The following is a 22,175-nucleotide window of genomic DNA, read 5'->3' on the forward strand; positions in this document are numbered from 1 at the left end:
CTTCACATTGCAAGCACATGACATGGTGATATATGGTTAATAATGATGCTATAAATAAGCCAAAAAAAAGTCATATCTGGGATTTTAAACTCTGTTTAAAACAGTAATATTGTGAAATATTATTGCAATTTAAAATAGTGGATTTCCATTTTAATACACTTTAAAGTAGAATTTATTTTTGTGATGCAAAGCTAAATTTTCAGCATCATTACTCCAGTCTTGAGTGTCACATGATCCTTCAGAAATCATTCTAATATGCTGATTTATTATCAGTGTTGAAAACAGTTGTGCTGCCTAATATTTTTTAGAACCTCAGGGTTCTCAAAGAATGAAACATTAAAGAGAACAGAATTTATTTAAAACATAATTCTTTTGTAACAACATACAGTACTGTAAGTTTGGGGTTAGTACATTTTTTCTTTCTTTCTTTGAAATAAATTAATACTATTATTCAGCAAGGATGTGTTAAATTGATAAAAAGTGATAGTCAAGACAACAGTTAAGAAAAGTATTAGAAAAGATTTCCATTTTTAATAAATGCTGTTCTTTTTGAACTGTTATCAGCTTTGCATCACAGAAATAAATTATAAGTAAATAAGTATATTAACATAAAAAACCTTTTAAAATTGCAATATTTCATAATTTTACATAATTCTGTGTTTTGATCCAATTTAAAATTTGAACTTTAATGAGCATAAGAGACTTTTTTTTAAACAACATTAAACTTTGAGCAGCAATTATGAATTTTTTATGTCATGTAGCCAAGTGAAGTCTGATAAACTAAAGTTTGTTTTATCATTTTTATTATTCCGATATCAATATAAAATAGCCACTCAGTTCTAATGAAAATTTTTTATTTAACAGTCCTTTTAATAATTGCTTTTAATTGTTGCACAATGTTGCCTCCAAGATTAGTTATGAGTTATGCAATTCTATGCAATCAAAAGTGAGTTTAAAACCTTTTTAATGTCCCTTTCAAAAAGCATGCAACTTGTGCAACCTACTGTCATAGGTGTGGTGAGGCTTTCTTTCGTATGACGCATCTAGGTCGGTCTCGTTCCACTTGGAGGTGTTCTTCTGCTTCTGCATTCCTTCCTCTGAAAGAAGACAAAACATTTAACATTTGCTTCTTTAATAAAGAAGCAAACAGAACTTTATTACTGGAAAAAAACAACCAACCAAAGACCTTTGGCTCCAACTGTACACTCTTAAAATGAAAGTTCCCAAGAGGGTTTGCAGCAATTGCCATAGAAGAACCATTTTGGGTTTCTTTCTTAAAAGATCAATTTTTTTCGACTATAAAGAATGTTTTGTAGTTCTATAGATGTTAAAGGTTCTTCACGAAACTGTTAATATCACAAAATAACTTTTATTTTTAAGAGCGCAGATTTTTTTGTATTTTAATACACTTCAAAACTTAATTACCTAAGGGTCCGAATGGCTGGAAGTTGCGTGGTAGAGTACTGGCCACTGGTTGGCTAAAAGTAGGAGGAGGAGGAGATGCTCGATCCAACCTCGGAGACCTGGGAATCGAAGACAAGGAGCTAGCTGGGGTCTGCATCAACCTGCTAGATGTTTTGCTGTCGAAGTTAGGGCTGGATAGCTCCGCATAGGTCAACGATCCTCTCAGGCTTCGATCTTGAGGCCTCAGTGGCATCTGAGTCATTCGTCTAATTGTATTTGGAGACATGTTAGGGGGAGTCTTTTGGTCGAACATATATCGTGAATCCGAGCTGTCTTTACGGTTTGTAAAAGGGGAATGTTGCTGGGTTAAAGGACTAGGAGATTGAGGCTTAAATTTCAAACTCTCTAGATGAGGTGCAGAAGCTGAAGATCGAATTGGGCCAGGAGATGGAAAGTCCAGATTGGATTCTTTCCTGCTGTTGCTGGGGTCTGAGCTCAGGCTGCTCGCGGGGCTCTGGGAAAAGGAGAAGCTTGTATTGACGCTCCCATTTCCATTATTGTTTGCGCTGTACAAACTGCTGTTGCCATTGCTGCTGCTCTGGGGTTTAGGGCGAGAAATCTACAATAAAAATACCAAGGAAAACATTCATACATGATGTTGGTGTCCAAATACACTAAAACAATATATAGCCACATCTGCACCATCTAAAACTGCAATGGAATGTTCTTCATTCAGATATGAAAGATTGTTTTACATTATTTAAAGGATTAGGTCACTTCCAATAGAAAAATTTCCTGATAATTTACTAACCCCCATGTCGTCCAAGATGTTCATGTCTAATATTGCGTTGGTTTCCCCTGTCTGTAAACCCCTCCCTTCCAAAAGCCTACTCTGCTCTGATTGGTCAGCTGGCCAAGTCTGTCATGATTTGGTACAGAGAGGAGTACTTGTGCAAGTTAGCGAGCACTACCATCTGTGTTGCCAAGTCTGCGGTTGTTTTTTGGTGTCCGTGGATTGAAGCGAACCCAAATAATTTTTATATTTAGCCCCTGGAATGTGAATTTAACAGGGGAACCCCCGACAAAAAGCGTGTATTTTTATACTCCAGAATGCCATTTTTAAAGGAGGACCTCCCTCAAAATGCAACTGTGCTAATTTTAAGTGGCAATTGGGCAGGTTTTGTTGTGAAAACCTGGCAACCTTGCCCATTGACGAAGCATGCACATTCACATAAAACAATAATATACTGCTCCAATCCGTTCTTAAAATAATGACATAAAAACATTTTGTTTACCACATATGCAAGCGAATCATGCCCACAGCTAAAATTTAGGTGCTAAACTATAAACACTTACAATAACGATAATAGTTAGCCGAGTGCTAACGTGATTAAAGAAGAAGTCTACTTCCAGAACAACAATTTAGAGATCATGTACTCCCTCGTCATCCAAGATGTTCATGTCTTTCTTTCTTCAGTTGTAAAGAAATTATGTTTTTTGAGGAAAACATTTCAGCATTTTTCTCCATATAATGGACTTCTATGGTGCCCCGAGTTTGAACTTCCAAAATGCAGTTTAAATGCGGCTTCAAACGATCCCAAATGCGGTTGTAAACGATCCCAGCCGAGGAAGAAAGTTTTATCTAGTGAAACGCTCGTCTTGTTTTGCTCTTCCCGACGTCTCTGTTTTATGGTTCTTGACAGTTAGGTTATGTTGGAAAACTCCCATCTCATGTTCTCCCTCAACTTCAAAATCGTCCTATATCACTTTTTTACCTTTTTTGTTAAGGGTGTTTGATCTTCTTTGCATGTTCACTTTGCAAAGACTGGGTCAGTAGTTCTGCAGCGATGTAGGATGATTTTAAAATGATTTTTGAAGCAAGACAAGACGAATGTTTGAGATTAAAAAGTATTTAAATTGTATTTTCTTTAATGAAAACAACCGATTGTTTCGCTAGATAAGACCCTCCTTCCTCAGCTGGGATCGTTTACAACTGCATTTTGGAAGTTCAAATTTGGGGCACCATATAAGTCCATTATATGGACAAAAATCCTGAAATGTTTTCCTCAAAAAACACAATTTCTTTACGACTGTAGAAAGACATGAACATCTTGGATGACAAGGGGGTGAGTACATTATCTGTAAATTGTTGTTCTGGAAGTGGACTTCTCCTTTAACTGATGAAACAACACAGTTTGTAAACCTAAATATGTCTAAGTCACATTATTATTAAACAAAGTCATTAAAACGTCGACATTCTACATTAGCCGACACATTCATGAGCAAATAGTGGGTTTACAGCGAATTACCAGAATTAAGTAAGACAGTACTACTGTGGTTTACCTGTAAACCTAAAGCTGCACTAAATAAAAATCACATATTATCACAAAAAACATGATATTTTGAGCACTCAATTGAAAATGTACACATAACATATCAATTGTACTTTCAGGTTGTGGTTCGGAGATGCTTGTTAGTCCAAATAAAGAAGATTAGAAGCCAAAGAAGATAAAAGCCAAGATTAGAGAAGCACTGTATTGCTGTGGTATTGTGGAAAAAAAATAATTTTAACCACTAATCATCATTAACTTCTTCACATCATCATCTTTCCGCAATGAAAACAAAACAAACTTGCTTTTACAGCGCAGAACACAGCATCTTCTCGACATGATGTAAACACACTAAATAGCGCAAGTTTTTGTGGGCAGGTCAGAGTGTTCATATTTTGTGGGCAGGCGGGGATTATGCTAATGTCACCTAGTGACATAGATCGGTAACAGGCAGAAGATTCGAAAATGTGACTCGTTAGTGTGATTCGGAGTAGACCTTTTCTTTTGAGAGACAATATCTTTATTTATCATGCACTTTTCTGATTAAAAACTTTGCAGATTGTTTACACTGAAGATTGTAGCTACATTATAAACTGCAAAAAATATATTTTTCGAAAACACGTGACCTGCTCTTGAAGATTTTTTGAGGAAAACATTCAGGAATTTTTCTCCATATAGTGGACTTCAATGGTGCTCAATGGGTTGAAAGTCCAAATTGCAGTTTTAACGCAGCTTCAAAGGGCTCTACACACCCCCAGGCAAAGAATAATAGTGCAAGACGAGCAATTGTGGTATATAAATTAAATAAATAAATTACATATTGTTTCACTAAATAAAACCATTATTCCTCAGCTGGGATCATGTAGAGCCCTTTGAAGATGCATTGAAATTGCAATTTGGACCTTCAACCCACTGGCCACCATTGAAGTCCACTCTATGCAGAAAAATATGCAGAAAAACTCTGCAATGTCTTCCTCAAAAACCTTCATTTCTTTTCGACTGAAGAAAGAAGACATGAACATCTTAGATTACATATGGGTGAGAAAATGATCAGAATTTGTTTTTATTCAGGAAGTGAACTAATTCTTTAAATGCAATAATTAATTCTGTACCTCTGAAGTAGTGGTTTGCACGACAGGAGTGGCTTCTGACAGGAGAGAGCTGAATTCTCTTGAAAGCTCATCAGCTGTTGCCAAAGACGCGTTCAGTTCGTCGTTGATGGACTGAACTAAAACATGCAAACAGAAACAAATCAAGTAAACACCCAACAGGATGTAACAAGCCACTCCAGAGCTATGTAGCACCTAATTTGCAATTTTGAAGACACTCACTAAAATATTAGCATGCTTAGACATGTACCTGCTACACCATGTCCTAGCCTACATCGCATACACATAGGAACGAAACATTGCTGATGTACTGAAATACTTACACATGAAGTGGCTGCCGAAGCTGCCCTGGGAGTTCATGGTGCTTGTGTTTCTGTTTGTGTGACCTCCAGTTTATTCAGCACACAGCCTGAGTGAAAAAAGAAAAAAAATAGATCAATCTGACATTGTCCATCACAAACTCTAACAGCATAGCTGATTCAATCGCATGATTGTTTGGAAGTGCATGCCGTCTGACTGATAGATAGATAGATAGATAGATACATACATACATACATACATACATAACATTGTTTACAAGCTGTTACACTGATGGTTATCTGCAGTTGAAACATTGACTGAGACAGTATACGGATTTCGGTAAGTTGTACCCTTTCTTTTAACATACCTTGATGTTTATTCATGTTTATTTTGTGCTGAAACTTGTAGTAAAGCGGAGGAGATGATCAGTTCACTTGGATTTTGCTTGAGGCGAAATAGCGATCTGTCACTTCACAATAAAAATGCCAAAATGGCATTCATTTTTTGAATATTTTAATAAAATGGACAGAATTTGAAATCTGAGACTTTGTTTCATATCAAAAGTAACAAAGCACAAAGCTTATTGCGATTTATTGGATGGGAGGCGTGCTACAAGGTTATGTTCATTAACTGAAAACAGGCTAGACTAACTGATTCTTGGGATTTAAGGATCGGTATTGTTTCATAAAAATGATAATCAACTAAAATCGAGAAATCACTATTTTTTACCCAGTCCTTATATATACAGTACACACACATACATACTGAAAACTGGAATAAACATCAACTGAACAAATTACATGTCACAATATTACTGTTTTTCCATTATTTCTGTTTTATCAAGTAAATGCAGCTTTGGTGAACAAAATAAATCTTACTGACCTCAAACCTTTAAACAGCAGTGTGTGTTATATGGCAGTCAGTGTTGGGGGTCACACATTACAAATAATGCGAGTTACGTAATTAGATTACTTTTTTCAAGTAACTAGTAAAGTATCACATTACTTTTAAATTTACAGAAAAGAGTTATTTTTCAAATAAGCAATGCAAGTTACTTTGTTTTCCCATTTTCACTGACACCGCTCCTGCCTCGGTGTTGAGAGGGAGCGGCACTCCCTTCAGGCTGAGGTTTAGTTTTGGTGTGACAGGGCCTAAAGGGTTGGCAAAAATATTTCTTTCGTGTCATTGAAAATAAAAAACAAACCCAGCTCAGCTGATAAAAAGTAACGTGAAGTAACATAACACATTACTTTCCATAAAAAGTAACTATGTAACTCAATAAGTTACTTTTTTATGGATTAACACAATAGCGTAATGCATTGCTTTTAAAAGTAACTTTCCCCAACACTGATCGCATTCATGTGTCATAATGATGTTACTCACCAGCTGTGAAAAGAAAAACATGGCCAGCATACTAAAACACTGACATACAGCAAAACTTTTTATAAGCATTCCTACACCTCCAGTTCAAAAACTGCCTGCATTACAATTAACACAGAGATACGCCCTTTGTGATTTATGAAGTAGTCTTCTGTCCACATCTGACATCTGTTCCTGCAACCTCTTCCTTATAACAGTATAATTAACTGTGTGCCGAAGGCTTCTGAATCAAGACCCCGAGGCAAATGACACTACATGACTTTCACATTCTGATTAAGCCCATTTCTCTACACGTGGGCACTTGTGAGACATTTAGCTCAGTAGACATGAGCCAGTCTGTTCTTCTGGCTTACTTAGTACCGAGTCATGCAGCTGGCAGTATAACCTGACCCACACAGGTGGTCAAAAGCTGCTACGGGTTATAGAGAATTTAGGTGTGAAAACTTGACTCATCTTAAGTTAAACCATGCTACAACATGTCACTGTTTCCCTTTGTAATAATAATGATTTACATCCAGCTTACATTGTTGAATGCTGAGTGGGGTTACTATGGTTTAAATCACGGGTGCCCAGCCCTGTTCCTGGAGATCGACTTTCCTGCAGAGTTTATTTCCAACCCTAATCAAACACACCTGTCTGTAATTATCAAGTGATCCTTCAGATCCTAATTCACTGGTTCAGGTGTGTTTGGTCAGGGCTGGAGCTGAACACTGCAGGAAAGTTGATCTCCAGGACCAGGGTTGAGCACCCCTGGTTTAAATTGATTTCCTGGTAGTTACTCACTTCCAGGAGATTCTTTGATTCTGTAATTTGAAGCTTTCACGCTTTTCACGTAATAAACTGCGTACATGCGTACACGTGCCTTTTGTGATTTCTTTTCAAACAGTAATGCATTCAAGCATAGAAGGCCACTGACTCTGACATTCTGTCTTTTTTTTTTCAAGATCAATAGAGTCTACTAACTCTCACTGGCTCATTGATTCACATTAGACACTAACAGCATGGCCTGGGTCACCTCCACAAACACAAGATTTCTGAACTAAAAAACTGAAAAAAATCTTACTTGAGAAGTCAGTATATCATTGAAATTTTCAATCTTATCTAATAAATTGAAAAACTTTTTGTTTTTTGTTATTTTGTTTTCTCATTCATTCACTGACATCTCTTCTGCCCCCATGTTGAGAAAAACTGGGAGTGAGGTGCAGAGGTAGAGGCACGTCCTTCAGCCTGAGGTTTATTATTTTCATTTTTTTGTGTGAAAGGGCCTTTGCAGTTGCCGAATTACAGTTGCCATTTTTGTTATTAAAAATAAATAAACAAGCAAAAGTCAGGCACGCAAAGGAAACATAATGGATTACTTTGCATGAAAGTAATTAGTTACTTTTTTGTGGAGTAACACAACATTGTAATACGTTACTTTTAAAAGTAACTTGTCCTATGAACTGAAAAACATAAGAGTTTTTTTTTTTTAACCATAATTGTATAGGATCAAACTTTTTATTTTGATGTATGTCTCTATAAAGTTACATAAATAAAAACAGAAAAATACATTTCATATATACAATGACCTGAATACATCTATTATATGATGAACATGTTTTCAAAAAGGCTGGGTAAAAAAAATACAAATTTCTCGATTTTAATCAATATCTCATTTTTCTGAAACTATATTGATTCTTAAATCCTAAGAATCAATTATTCGAGCCTGTTTTCAGTTAACGAATGGAACAGCAGCGCACTTCCCATTCAATGAATCCTAATAAGCTTTGTGCTTTGTTACTTTTAACAGGGTACGTGCAGATACTGTAAAATTAAATTCCAGGACTTTCAAGAAGTTTTCAAGCACTATTTTTTATTTTCAAGGACTTTAATCAGTGATCTCACATATCGAACAATGTCTTCTATTTCAAATTCTTAAAACAGAGAAGTCTATAAATATAATACTAATAAAAAATGCAAAAATAAAGTGAAGCACATGCAAAGTATTACTACCAAAGTATACTACAATTTTACTATAGGAAAACCACAGTTAATTTTCTTAAGGGATTTGTATTATACTTTCTTTCTTTTTTCTTTGTTTAGTTTTAATAAGTGTACTGCCTTAATGGTTTGAAGTTTTTTACTGTTTAAGAAAAAAAAATCCGAAAAAGATTCATTAAATCACTCCGAAATCTTGATCTGAAACCAATAATTTGCGCTCCATGCTCCAAAGTTCTGATCTAAAGCAAAAAAAACGTGAACCCGCTCTGAAGTTCCGATCTAAATCAAGTGAATCACGATCCACGCTCTGAAGTCACGATCTAAATAATGATTCGTGAACCATCACTTCAGAACACTCGGAACACGGATCGCGATTGATTTGACTTAGATCGGAACTTTGAGTATCGCAAATCATTTGACTCAGATTTGGTACGGGTTTGCAAATCATTTGTTTCAGATCAGGATTTCAGAGCGATTTTGCAATTTTTTTTTCTGATTTTTTTTCTTAAACAGTAAAAAACATCAAACCATTAAGGCAGTACAGTTACAAAAATACAAATACAAATCCCTTAAGAAAATTAACCGTGGTTTTACTGTAGTAAAAGTGTAGTATACTTTACAATACTTCAGTAGTAATACTTCGCATGTGCTTCACTTTATTTTTGCCATTTTTTATTAGTATTTGATTTTTCGATTTCTCTTTTTTAAGAATTTGAAATAGAAGACTTTGTTCAATATGTGAGATCTCTGATTGAAGTCCTTGAAAATCAGAAAAGTAGTGCTTGACAAGGCCTTGAAGATTGTGGAATTTAATTTTACAGTATCTGTACGAACCCTGTCGAAAGTAACAAGGCACAAAGCTTATTGCGATTTATTGGATGGGACGTGCACTACTGTTCTGTTCGTTATGATTCACGAAGCCGTTCCGATCTAAATCAAATGATTTACAATATGCAAAGTTCCAATCTAAATCAAATGATTCTCGCAATGCGATTTGAAGTCCCGATCTAAAACAAATAACATGATCTGACTGGAGCGCTTCGAAACGGTGAATCATTTTGCGACACAGTGGTTTAACTGATTCAGAGTTCGAAAAGCTCCGTATGATGAGGTACGATGTTTTTTAATTGTGTAAATTTTGGGTGAAAAGACATGTGCTTATTGACCAAATTAAACACTTATTGTCTTTTAAAAATTCAAGCACCTTTCAAGTACATCTTGCTATTTTCAAGGGTTTTCCAGGCCTTAAATTTCAAAAAGTCACATTCAAGTACTTTTAGCACTTTAAGCACCTTGTGCAAACCCTGTTTTGTGTGAAACAAAGTCTCAGATTTCAAATTCTGTCCATTTGTTACAATATTCAAACAATAAATGCAGTTTTGGCGCTGTTTAATGTGGAGTGACAGATCGCTGTTAGAAGTGAAAGCGGGAACTGCAAGTGAACTGATCGTCTCCTCCGCTTTAATACCAGTTTCAGCATGAAATAAACATGAATAAAAATCCAAAAGTATGTAAGAAGAAAGAAAGAAAGAGCACAACTTACCGAAATCTGTATCCTGTCTCATGTAATCGCTCAGTTAGTGTTTCAGTATAACAGCTTCTAAACAATGTCAGATAATGTCACATTTACCTCAGAAAAAACATATGCGGAGACCATAAACTCGTTAGTTAGAGGAGCATTTTGCTCAGTATATGCACTATATAACATATTCAACGGTTTACTATTCTTGATGTTGTATTCAATGTTTCATTTATCTTCGAATAAATGCGTCAAGTATAAGTAGAACTATTTTTAATATGAAACTTATTTGAGTGTAATTTAAGCATTTGTATACGAATCAGTTCATTTTAATCTTCAATATTATAGTAATAACTGACACCCAAAATAATAAATATCAAATTGCAAGCTTGTAAATCAGAATCAAATCGAATCATGACGTTTGTATCAAAACCCAGCCCTACTTTTAAATTCATCTTCATAAATTTCAAACCTGTTACATGCAGTCTTAATTCACTGTAGTTTGTTTGTATCAGTTATCTAATCAGCATGATCCAACTGTCCTGATATCATAACGAAGAACAAAGCCTCGTAAAAAGAAGAGTTTTATTAAACTGTTTGGCATAATCTTCTATTATTAAATCACACCCAAAACCACACACAATCAACTAGTGACAGCAAAGTGCACAAAAATGTTATGAATGCAACTAGATTAAATAAAAAATAACGATTTAGATGATTCCTAGGAAACTTTCAAACAATTCCTATTTTTAGCAATGTAAAAACAGCTGCTTTGAACACTACTAGTAGGCAATTACCTTCTGTTCACTGAGTTTCTGGTCCTTTGAAAAGAAAAAGAAAAAACATGAATTCTGCACGATACAGTAATTGAAATGAATTATATAACGCTTGTAGCATGTGACATCTAGCTCTTTAGTTGTTGTTTCACTTCTTAACACGCAGTAAAATATCAGGGACATTTCCAAGGAACACACCAGACAGCGACATACAACTGGAAACTCTTTTCCTGAAAGCACAATAGTGTTCACCCCCCTTGTGTATCTTGATATTTGTTCTATCTGTCTTCTTACAAACTCTCTTTTTGTTTCCTCGATCTTAATCCCCCGATCTCCACCTCTTATTCACTGCTCCACAGTCATTTCCTGACTGAGAGGTTAATGCTTTGCGTAACTGATAATTTAGCACTTTTGTTGCAATGCCGTTGGACTCAGACCTGGTACAGCGAGCCTGGAATGTGAAGTCGAGAGTGACACAGGTTAATAATAACTCTCTCGTCCCGGGCTGATAAGGAGACCTAGCCCATTCTGAGCCTCTCGGCAGAAACCACAAAGACTGAAAGATTAAGACAGCAGAGCTTTGCTGATGGATTAAGGTGTGGTGACAGAAACCATTTGCATTTGTTCTCTCGTTCTCAACATAATTTCTCAATCAGTCGTTAAGCTTGTCCTTTGCCCTGATCTGCATGGTATGAATTCATTAGAAATCATTTATTTGCATCTTATTTATGTTTAATCTCAGTTTCTGTCCTATCGAGATAAATGTAGGCTTTGATTTATTATTTATGATTTGATTTATATAGGGCTGCAACAATTGCAATAATTGATAACGAAAAAAATCAAGTTTGATCATCAGTTCTGTATCTGTGTGCTTACTTTTAGTACATTTAGTTTGTGCTTACTTGTTTATTATTTTTAATTTAGTGATTTTAACTTCTGCTTTAAGCAATCAGTTGTTGTTGTTTTTTTAGAATGTAATATTTATATTTTAACAATTTTTTGGCACATACACTGCCAATTAAAAGTTTGGGAGATCAGTAATATTTTTAATATTTAAGTCTCTTATGCTTGTCAAAATTCTATTTATTTCATCAAAAATACAGAAAAAAAGTAATATTATAAAATATTATTGCAATTTTAAAATAACAGTTTCTATTTTAATATACTTTAAAATATAAATTATTTCTGTGAACTCATCAGCCATTATTTCAGTCTTTAGTGTCACGATCTTTCAGAAATCGTTCTAATATTCTGATTTATTATCAGTGTTGGAAACAGTGTTCTGCTTATTTTTTTTGGAAACTGTGATACTTTTTTCAGGATTCTTTGAATAAAAAGGTAAAAAAAGAACAGCATTTATTCATAATATAAGTCTTTACTATCACTTTTTATCAATTTAACACATCCTTGCTGAATAAATGTATTAATTTCTTTCAAAGAAGTGAAGTGGTAGTGTATACTGTTACAAAACATTTCTATTTTAAATAAATGCTGTTCTTTTTAATGTTTTATTCAAATAATTCTGAAAAAAACTTTTACAGGTTCCAACAAAATATTAAGCAGCACAACTGTTTTTAACATTAGTAATAAACCAGCATATTTGAATGAATTCTAAAGGATCATGTGACACTGAAGACTGGAGTAATGATGCTAAAAATTCAGCTTTGCATCACAGGAAGAAATTCTATTTTAAAGTATATTAAAATAGAAAACACTATTTTAAATTGCAATAATATTTCACAATATTTAAAAAAATTCTGTATTTTTAAATCAAATAAATGCATTCTTAATGAGCTGAAGAGTTAAAAAAAATTAAACATTTTACCGATCCCAAACTCGATACATTTACTATTTGTTTCATAGCCTTCAAATTGCACTGTGCAGGATGTGGAATAACATTTGATCAACTTTAATTACAATAATTAATTTATTTTTATTTAATGCATTAAACTGTTTTTGTCATTCAGTTATTTCTTCAAAGAAATAATCAACAGATTATCAAAATAATCATTAGTCAGCCCTACATTTATATGTAGTCAGGCTTTATTTGTAGCGTTTAGGCAGTCAGTCATCTTGCAGGGAAATCATTACAAATGGACTAACAGACCAACCCATATTTTTAGACATGACAACAAATTTTCCATTTTCATGTTAATTTCATTCATCAGGATGTCATAATGAAATAACTGCTGTCAGACTAACATCACATGATATAAATACTGCCCAACCCAAGCTGCATTTAGATCACCGCAGTTCTCCAGATGCTCAGTTAAAGGAGAAGTCCACTTCCAAAACAAAGATTTACGTATAATGTACTTAACCCCTTGTTATCCAAGATGTTCATGTCTTTCTTTCTTCAGTCGTAAAGAAATTATGTTTTTTGAGGAAAACATTTCCGCATTTTTCTCCATATAATGGACTTCTATGGTGCCCCGATTTTGAACTTCCAAAATGCAGTTTAAATGCGGCTTCAAACGATCCCAAATGTGGTTGTAAACGATCCCAGCAGAGGAAGAGGGTCTTATCTAGTGAACAAAACCAGTCCAGGCAGAGTAAGACAAGACGTTTGGCATTAAAAAGTACATAAACCATATTATTTTTATTAAAATAACCAATCATTATGCTAGATAAGACCCTTCTTTCTCGGCTGGGATCATTTACAACTGCATCCGGGATCGTTTGAAGCCACATTTAAACTGCATTTTGGAAGTTCAAAATCGGGGCACCATATCAGTCCATTATATGGAGAAAAATGCTTAAATGTTTTCCTCAGAAACATAATTTCTTTTAAGTAATTGAGTAAATTATTTGTAAATTGTTGTTCTGGAAGTGGACTTCTCCTTTAAAGAAACAGTTCACCCAACAATGAAAATTCCGTCATTATTTACTCACATTTAAGTCATTCTGACAAAATATATTTTGAAAGATCAGATTTTATTTGTCCACACATAAACGTTGGGTGAACTGTTCCTTTAAGTCATAATAATAATTATATGTGAGCATTCATGACACATCTCAGACGTTACCTCATGACACTAAATCCAACCAAAACTGTCATTGCAGAGACCACAAGAGTGTTTCTAGCGTGGTCTAGCTGCTGATAAGAATGAACTAGGGCATGAATTCAAATAGTGTGTAACAGGTTTGGAATTCATGTAGGGCCTTGCCAAAAAGGTAGAATGATTTATAAGCAGCTAAGACAAAGCAGATATGAATTTCATCAGAACTTACTAAATAAATAAGTAAATATTGAATATAGGCCAGTACAAACACTTTACTCTTTACTCTCACAATTAAAGAATCAGCATTGATTAAAAGGAACTTTTTAGATGACAATAAGTAGTAGTTAAGCTTATAGGATTTTGTTTTTAATTCAAAACCTTGAGAAGGCTGCTTCTAAAGGGGAGCGGATACTCAAGAACAGTTCATTCTGTTCTCAAGAACCTTTATCATTCATGAAATGGACCACTGAGTAGATACAAAACACTGAATCTTTCCAGCCTCACCCCACTGTCACACTGAGGCACTCCGAAAACTGGGCGGAATGTTTCTGTGACAAAACTTAAAGGGGTAGTTTACACAAAAATGACATTTTGTCATCATTTACTCACCCTCGTGCTTTATTTTTAATTTTTATGTAGAACGCTAAAGATTATTTTTTTTGAAAAATGTGTTTTAAAATGAATCATTGATTCATTCCACTGAAGTAAGTGAATCAGGTTTGGAAAAAAATGAGGGTGATTATAGTGCTGTCAAACGATTAATTGTGATTAATCACATCCAAAATAAAAGTTTTTGTTTGCATAATATATGTGTGTGTACTGCGTATATTTATTATGTGTATATAAATACACACACATGCATATTTAATAGGGCTGCAAAACGATTAATCGCAATTAAATCGCATTTAAAATAAAAGTTTGTTTACATTCTATATGTGTGCACTGTGTATACACACACACACACACATATTTTAAATATTTGTATATATATATATATATATATATTTATACTTGTATCTATTTGTATTATATTTACAAATATTTTTATATAAAATAAATATTTTTCATTAATATACATGTATGTGTGTATTTATATACACATAATAAACAGTGCTGGGCAATGATTAATCACATATGTATATATTTATATTCATATAATTTATATAAATATATTTAATATATAAACATATTTTTCTTACATATTAGGGCTGCAAAACAATTAATCGCAATTAATTGCATTCAAAATAAAAGTATTTTTATTTTATTGACACACACAGTATATATTTAAAAAATATATATTTACATGCATTTAGATGTATATATTTGTTTTCAAATCATTTATATTATATATAAATATATTTAATATATAAACAACATATTTTTCTTAAATATATACATGGATGTGTATGTATTTATATATACATAATAATATACACAGTACACACACATACATTATGCACACGAAAACTTTTATTTTGAACGTGATTAATTGCGATTCATCGCTTTGCAGCCCTAATATTTACGAAAAATCTTTACATTGTAAATATTTTTAAAATATATACTGTATGTGTGTATTTATATATACATAAATATGCACAGTACACACACATATATTATGTAAAAACTTTTATTTTCATTTCATTTGATTAATCATTTGACAGCACTAAAATGATGCAAAATAAAACTCCCAATACTAAAAAATCTGCAAAAATCACAAACTATTGTGTTATTTCATCTCCTGTGAAAGTGTTGAAACATCAAATTATCAACTCGGAAATCAAGAGATTTTATCAGATTTGGTTTAACATTTTGTGCTTACAAGACTGGAGAGTGACTGGGTGTCAGGTTAAATTTTTAGACAATGACAACCATCAGAGAACATTCTGACAAATCCCTGTTAGTCATCCTGATACCATGGGTGGGTTTTTATATATAGGCCTATATACAACTCTCTCTCTGACCTATGATACTAGTTAGTAACTTCTGTTTTTCTAAGGGATGTTTGTTTTTATCCAGCGCTGTGGCACTCTAAAAGAGTCTCAAATAACATTTGCTTCTGGAATGTCTCAAGTCTTCGAAATTACAAGCTTAACATTCCTTGTGAATCGCACAAGTTAGCCAAGAGACAAGAAATTCACTCATACTGCATCCAACCTATAAAACAAACCGCAGAGCACACAATGACTGGCTGGCATGGATCTGAACCAACAAGCAAATTGTCGGTGTTTACAAGGTTACAGAAAAGCTATAAGCGAGGCAGAAAACTCAGAACAAGTTGTAGCAGGACAGGATCAGACAGATATGCAGTTCAGCTGGTTCTGACAGCATTTAATCAATAGTAAATCAGGTCTGTAACCTGGACCCATTACCAACACTGCTCAAACATGACATGTATGTGCTCATTATTGACCTACTTTGAAACATTGTATCACATTACAATAAGAAATATGTTTAATCCTGTAAAGCTAGACATATGAAATGAATATATGAAAATCTAACAGTTTACTGAACCTATATACAAAATACATAAGAAAAATTATGAAAAGTAAGTGACACTGCTAAAAGAGTGTAACAAAAATCTTGACAGGCCTTGCATATCCGCGACGCTTTATGTATTATTATTCTAATAGCAACATACTACAAACTACTGTTTTACTAAATAAAGCTTGAACAAGCTTTTGGATAACTCTAAAACATCATTCAGCTTGAAAAATGAATACGAATAATACATTGTTCAGTGCACACTTCAATGAGCACTGACTTCAAAAGCTCCAGCCTGCGTTTTCAAGACATCTGATTTTCATTAAAGCGCTCTGACTCCTCCTCATGCACTTCCTTACACAAAGGCGCCTTAAAAAACTTTCGTCATATTACACATTTTTAAAATAACACTTTAAAAAACCTTTTAAAAACGTCTGGCATAACGGACACGATCCGCAACGCCTTTTTAAAGCCAAGTAAAACTACGAGCTGGACTTCCAATCAACACTCAAAAGCAGAATAACAACAGTTTCCTGTACCTTGAATAGCTGTAATAGTTTGGAGGTTGTCGTGCCGTAAAGTCCTAGAACTTAGTCCCGCTGAGCATGGATGTGTAACATGACTAGCTGGAAAACGTTTCTACAGTGTTTAACTCCTGCCTGTGAACTTCTAAGACATTCAGTCCAGCCCACTGCCTCTGAAACCCGACCCAGGTGTTTAGAGCACAACTGGCGCAGGTGAACAATGCGCTGTTATGGGCGGTTAAAGATTTAGGACTCTTATTTATATCTTGATGGTTTTTATGCATTTATTTTAGAGCTGTTTCGAATAAACTGTTTTGTAAGTAAACGCTCATATTCTATAAACACAAGCTACTTAATAAATGGTGGAATAATTAAAAACACAATAAAACGACGATGAGGGTTATATTTGTCTTTTAAAATAAAATAAAACAATGTATATATTTTTAATTTTGCGCGAAACGCGCGTTTTACATTTTATTAATCTCATGAATATTAATGGTACGTCATTAATATTACACACGAGCATCGTCCACATGACGTCCTTATCATCCCGCCTCCTCAGATGACGCATTTTCCGCCAAGATGGTTGTCGGTGCCTTTCCAATTGCAAAGCTGCTCTATCTGGGCGTACGACAATTGAGCAAACCATTGGCTAATAGGATAAAAGCAGGCGCGCGGAGAAGCGAATTCTTTAAGAATTATATCTGCCTTCCGCCGGCCCAAGGTAAGCTGGCATTTGTTCGGTCGTGTTTTTAACTGTATGATGTCAGTCCATATGATAAGGGTGTCTGTAGGCGTAAACGTCGAAGGTACACACAGCCAATAGACGTTTGCTTGCATTTGCTGTTTAGCCTGTCACGACTGCCGCGATGTTGTCATTGGGTGTTTTCAACAACAGATTTACCCAGAGACCAATGAGATACTAGAAAGATGGTTTCCTTTCGACAAATGAGATTCGAGTTTGCTTGAAGGGGCGGGACTCAACTGTCATTGAGGTTACAGCGAGTGACTGAAAGTGCCTTTAGCTGCTTGTTGAATTTATTTGATAATTTTCTATAACATAATAATATGTAGTCATACTTATTAAATACATAAATGGTCCTTTATTTATTATTAACGTCATGTATTCTATGAAAGCAATACGAAGTATTTCTAATACACGGTTTTGGTTAATACATTTCGTAAGATATATTTAATATATCTACCTGTAACACTACCAGTCAAAAGTTTTTGAACAGTAAGATTGTTAATTTTTTTCAACAAAGTATCTTTTGCTCACCAAGCCTGAATTTATTTGATCCAAAGTACGTTACAGCAAAAACAGTAAAAATTGTAAATATTTTTACTATTTAAAATAACTGTTTTCTGTTTGAATATATTTTTAAAATGTAGTTTATTCCCGTGATTTTAAGCTGAATTTTTAGCACTATTACTCCAGTCACATGATCCTTCAGAAATCATTCTAATATTCTGATTTGCTGTTCAAAAAAAACATTTATTATTATGACAATGCTGACTTTTTTTTTTTTTTGCAGGTTTCTTTGATGAATAGAAAGTTCAGAGCAGCATTTATCTGAAATAGAATTCTTTTGTAATATTATAAATGTCTTTATCATCCCTTTTGATCAATTAAAGCATCTAAATAAAAGTATTAATTATAATTTCTTTAAATATATATATATATATGTATATATATACAGACTCCGAGTTTTTGAATGGTACGGTGTTTAATGTTACAAAATGTTTTATTTCAGATAAATGCTGAACTTTGGATCTTTCTATTCATTAAAGAATCCTGACAAAAATGTACTCAACTGTTTGAAATATTGATGATAATAATAATAATAACACAATTATTATATAACAGCAAATCGGTATATTAGAATGATTTCTGAAAGATCATGTGACACTGAAGACTGGAGTAATGATGCTGAAAATTTATCTTTGATCACAGGAATAAATGACATTATAATTAAATTTTCAAATAGAAAGCAGTTATTTTAAATAGTAAAAATATTTCACAATATAACGGCTTTTGCTGTATTTTTGTTGTTATTTTGGATCAAATAAATGGCTTGGTGTTCTTTCAAAAACATTAAAAATCTTACTGTTCAAAAACCATCATATCATTCATTTCTTGTTAAATTTATATAAAATATGAATTATTATTATGATTTTTTTTCTTTTGTATATAATATTATGTTTAAATACTTCTATTTTAATGTATTTTATATTATATATTTAATATCTATTAAATGTTTTGTAAAATATATTTCATATATTACAAAATATATTTAATATTTTTTAATATTGTAGTTTTTAATATACTTTCTTCTTTTGTTTTATATTATTGTTTTTAATATTACAGTTTTTATACAGTAGCTTGTGTTATTTTAGTTCCTTTCAACGTGAAGGTGAAACCAAATCTTAACTTTTCTACAGTGAATTGTTGAAATAAATCTGTCAAGTAATTCCATGTGGTCCCACATGTTTTCTTCATAGCGTATCACTGGATCGAGATGAGAACAAAGATGAGAATCATGGGTTTCCGTGGCTCCACCATCAAACCCTTGAATGAGGAGGCAGCTGCGGAGCTTGGAGCAGAGCTGCTCGGTGAGGCTATCATTTTCGTCATCGGTGGAGGTTGCATGGTCCTTGAGTACAGCCGTCAGGCCGCCAACTCCAGACGCAAGGAAGAGGAGCTTGCGCATTCCATTAACAGTCTACAGACGCAACTAGGAGAGCTTGCACTAGCCACAGAGACACTGGATGCCCAGATTAGAGAGGTTAATAGACTTCTGTTGTCCCTCCCAGCAGCTCCAAGTACCAAGTAACAACATGCATCACTAAAATACGCCCTTTCTAAGGGCGAAGAGACTAATTCATGAGAACATATCAGTAGTGGTGCAACACTGCCATATTTACGCACACAAAGTCTTGCCGTCCCACACGTGCAAGGAAACCCCTGGCGTGTTAAATCGTGTGTGACTGAGTGACTGGCCACCAGAGTAATACAATTAAAGCTTCCTATTTGTTATCTCTTTGGTTGGATGATGCTGTTTTCAATCAGAAGTTCTAGTTATTTGATGATGCTGTTAAACCATTGCCAATGTTTGACCACTTACTATTCTGCTCATCAGTTTGGGCGTTAGTTCATAACATTTTCTTCATATAATATGCTGATGGAGTTGGGGATCATTTATTAATGATTTGAAAATGCACTTGGATTGTGAATACTTGAATGACAATTTCCATATAGTAAATATGGATGTGTGTCTCAATATAGGAAGCAGAGAGACATATCTGTGTGTCCTGCAAGAAAACCCCCATTACATTAAAAGACTGCTGTGTTTAATATGGCATGTGTATATGGGTGTATATTTATGATTGTAAAATAAAGTGAAATATTCTGATGGTTGTTTTCACTTTTTTGTCTTGTACCTTGAATGTATTAATTGTCAAAACAGTTTGTATTTGTAAAATGCCATTCTCAAGTAATTACATGCAAAAGTTTTAGCACTTTAGGTTTCACTTTATTCAATGCATAAAATTGTGCATTTACGGACTTAAATTTAAAGGTAAAACATCTAAAACGTTTTTTTCTTTTACTTTCTATATATGTAGTTTCTGGTTACGTAGTTATGTTTATACAATGTGTGTTTGTACTATATCTACGCCAGAAATATCAGATCTAGACCCGGACGCCAGATCCTGTCAGAAGATATCCATTTTGTCTGGTAACAAAACAACTAGTCAGCAGAATCACCTAATACCCAAAACCTGTTAACAGCAAGTCTTGTCTTGTTGACTGAGCAAAGCCAGTGAAGAGCAAAAGCAGGAGACGAAGTGATGATTACAAAAAAAGAGCAAAATTTATTGAATAGTCTTAGTTGCATGTATGTTTCAATGCTCAGACTTCGTCTGACCAGCACAAATCCAACAAGTGTTATTATTACCACAGACATAAGCAATGGAAATTATTTCTTCAAAATATCCCATAAACCTTGAATTTCCACAAACATTCCCTCTTATCTCTTACTCAAAAAGACAAACATCCCTTGAAACCACACATCATAAGACTAAACAACAATGGTGTCCCACAACCAAAAAACACATTTAAAAAGGATTTAAGTACTAGATCCTTCTAATATCTACTGAAACTCACTGTAACATTTAAAGTATCAGTAAGCTTAATATATATAAAATCATTTATTTGGTATTTTCAGTTGGGAGGTGGCTGTTCTGAACCCTAATTCCTAAATTTTAACTTATGAAAATGATATTTTTGCAATCTATTCCATTGCTGTTTTTGAAAATATCTTTTTGATTTTTTGTTTAAAAAAGTGAAGTTTATAAAAATGTATATATTTTCTTACCATCTTTCTTACAAATTATGAAACTTTATGTAAAAATGTGTCTCGCATTTTCATGTCACTGTCAAAACAGTGTATGTTTTGGTCCATTTGCTGAGACTGATTTTAAGTACACCCATACATTTATGATCAGGGGATATTTATGTCACTCTCTCTCATAGCTACATGCTGAGATAGACACCATCATTTTTTTTTAGGTAAATTTGTTCAAAAGTCTAAAAATCTGTGTGTAACTTTAAGGAATGCCACTACTAAACACCTTTTTTTCTGCAATTAAGCACACTTTTTTTTAGAAGTTGTTCCATAACATTTATGTTCTGTACAACTGTTCAGAACTGTGCTAGCTAACCATGTGCTGATTAGCATCTTTGAGCTAGCCTCAAAAGTATCTAAAATTGTTACTACCGTAACAGTCACTACATATCATCAAAATTGTTTTGGTAGAGACAAAAGGTAGCACATAATCCTTTATTTGGGTGAAATAAACAAAACTTTAGTATGATTATGCAAATTTTTACTATTTTAATATGTTTTGGTAGTGTTTTATTATGTGAGTTAAAGATCTGTAATGTGATGTGGTTGCTAACAAAACATTACTGTCACCGAAAATGTGCAGTCACTACCAAAACATAGGTTGTTTTGTCAAAAATAAAGTATATTGAATTATCAACTATTATGTTATTAAAGTGTTTGGTTCAGTGTGTATTCAAACTAAAGAATCTTTAACTCTGAAATCAGTATGATCAACTTTTTTTCCCTTTTACAAAGATAAATGAGATTTAAAATACAACAAATCTCATAAATAACACTGGGAATATTGTTCAAATTGTAATTGTTATATTTACAAGGTAGCTGTAAGGAAAATCTTAATAGTGAGTGTTTTCACAACACGTCATCAATCGGCCATATTGGCAGCACTGAACGTAAACAATGCCACAGAACTCGCAAATTTGACTGATTATTGCTGCTGAAAATGGTTAATTATTGTCATAGTTTG

General features: G+C 33.7%; 2 protein-coding genes across 4 annotated transcripts in view; one reads left to right on the forward strand and one right to left on the reverse strand.

The window, feature by feature from the left end:
- ppp1r13l (protein phosphatase 1, regulatory subunit 13 like) overlaps positions 1-16,987 on the reverse strand; it is a 28,127-nt gene extending 11,140 nt beyond the window's left edge. For 2 of the 3 annotated variants that reach the window (XM_051135770.1, XM_051135768.1), the window contains exons 1-5: positions 16,821-16,987; positions 5,167-5,252; positions 4,847-4,962; positions 1,426-2,023; positions 1,005-1,097 (exon numbers count right to left, since the gene is read on the reverse strand). In XM_051135770.1, coding sequence (XP_050991727.1) covers positions 1,005-1,097; positions 1,426-2,023; positions 4,847-4,962; positions 5,167-5,203 — 844 coding nt within the window. In that variant the 5' untranslated portion in view covers positions 5,204-5,252; positions 16,821-16,987. Of the gene's footprint in view, positions 1-1,004; positions 1,098-1,425; positions 2,024-4,846; positions 4,963-5,166; positions 5,253-10,819; positions 10,844-16,820 lie in introns of all 3 variants that reach the window. The other variant, XM_051135769.1, reaches the window with a different exon arrangement.
- Positions 16,988-17,355: 368 nt separating this feature from the next.
- Positions 17,356-20,218, forward strand: opa3 (outer mitochondrial membrane lipid metabolism regulator OPA3). The gene is made up of 2 exons (XM_051134414.1): positions 17,356-17,529; positions 19,308-20,218. The coding sequence occupies exons 1-2, from the start codon at positions 17,388-17,390 to the stop codon at positions 19,637-19,639; spliced, it is 474 nt and encodes a 157-aa protein (XP_050990371.1). The 5' UTR covers positions 17,356-17,387; the 3' UTR covers positions 19,640-20,218.
- Positions 20,219-22,175: the final 1,957 nt, after the last annotated feature.

The sequence above is a fragment of the Labeo rohita genome, chromosome 18 (genome assembly GCF_022985175.1).
Source record: "Labeo rohita strain BAU-BD-2019 chromosome 18, IGBB_LRoh.1.0, whole genome shotgun sequence".
Taxonomy (NCBI): Eukaryota; Metazoa; Chordata; class Actinopteri; order Cypriniformes; family Cyprinidae; genus Labeo; species Labeo rohita.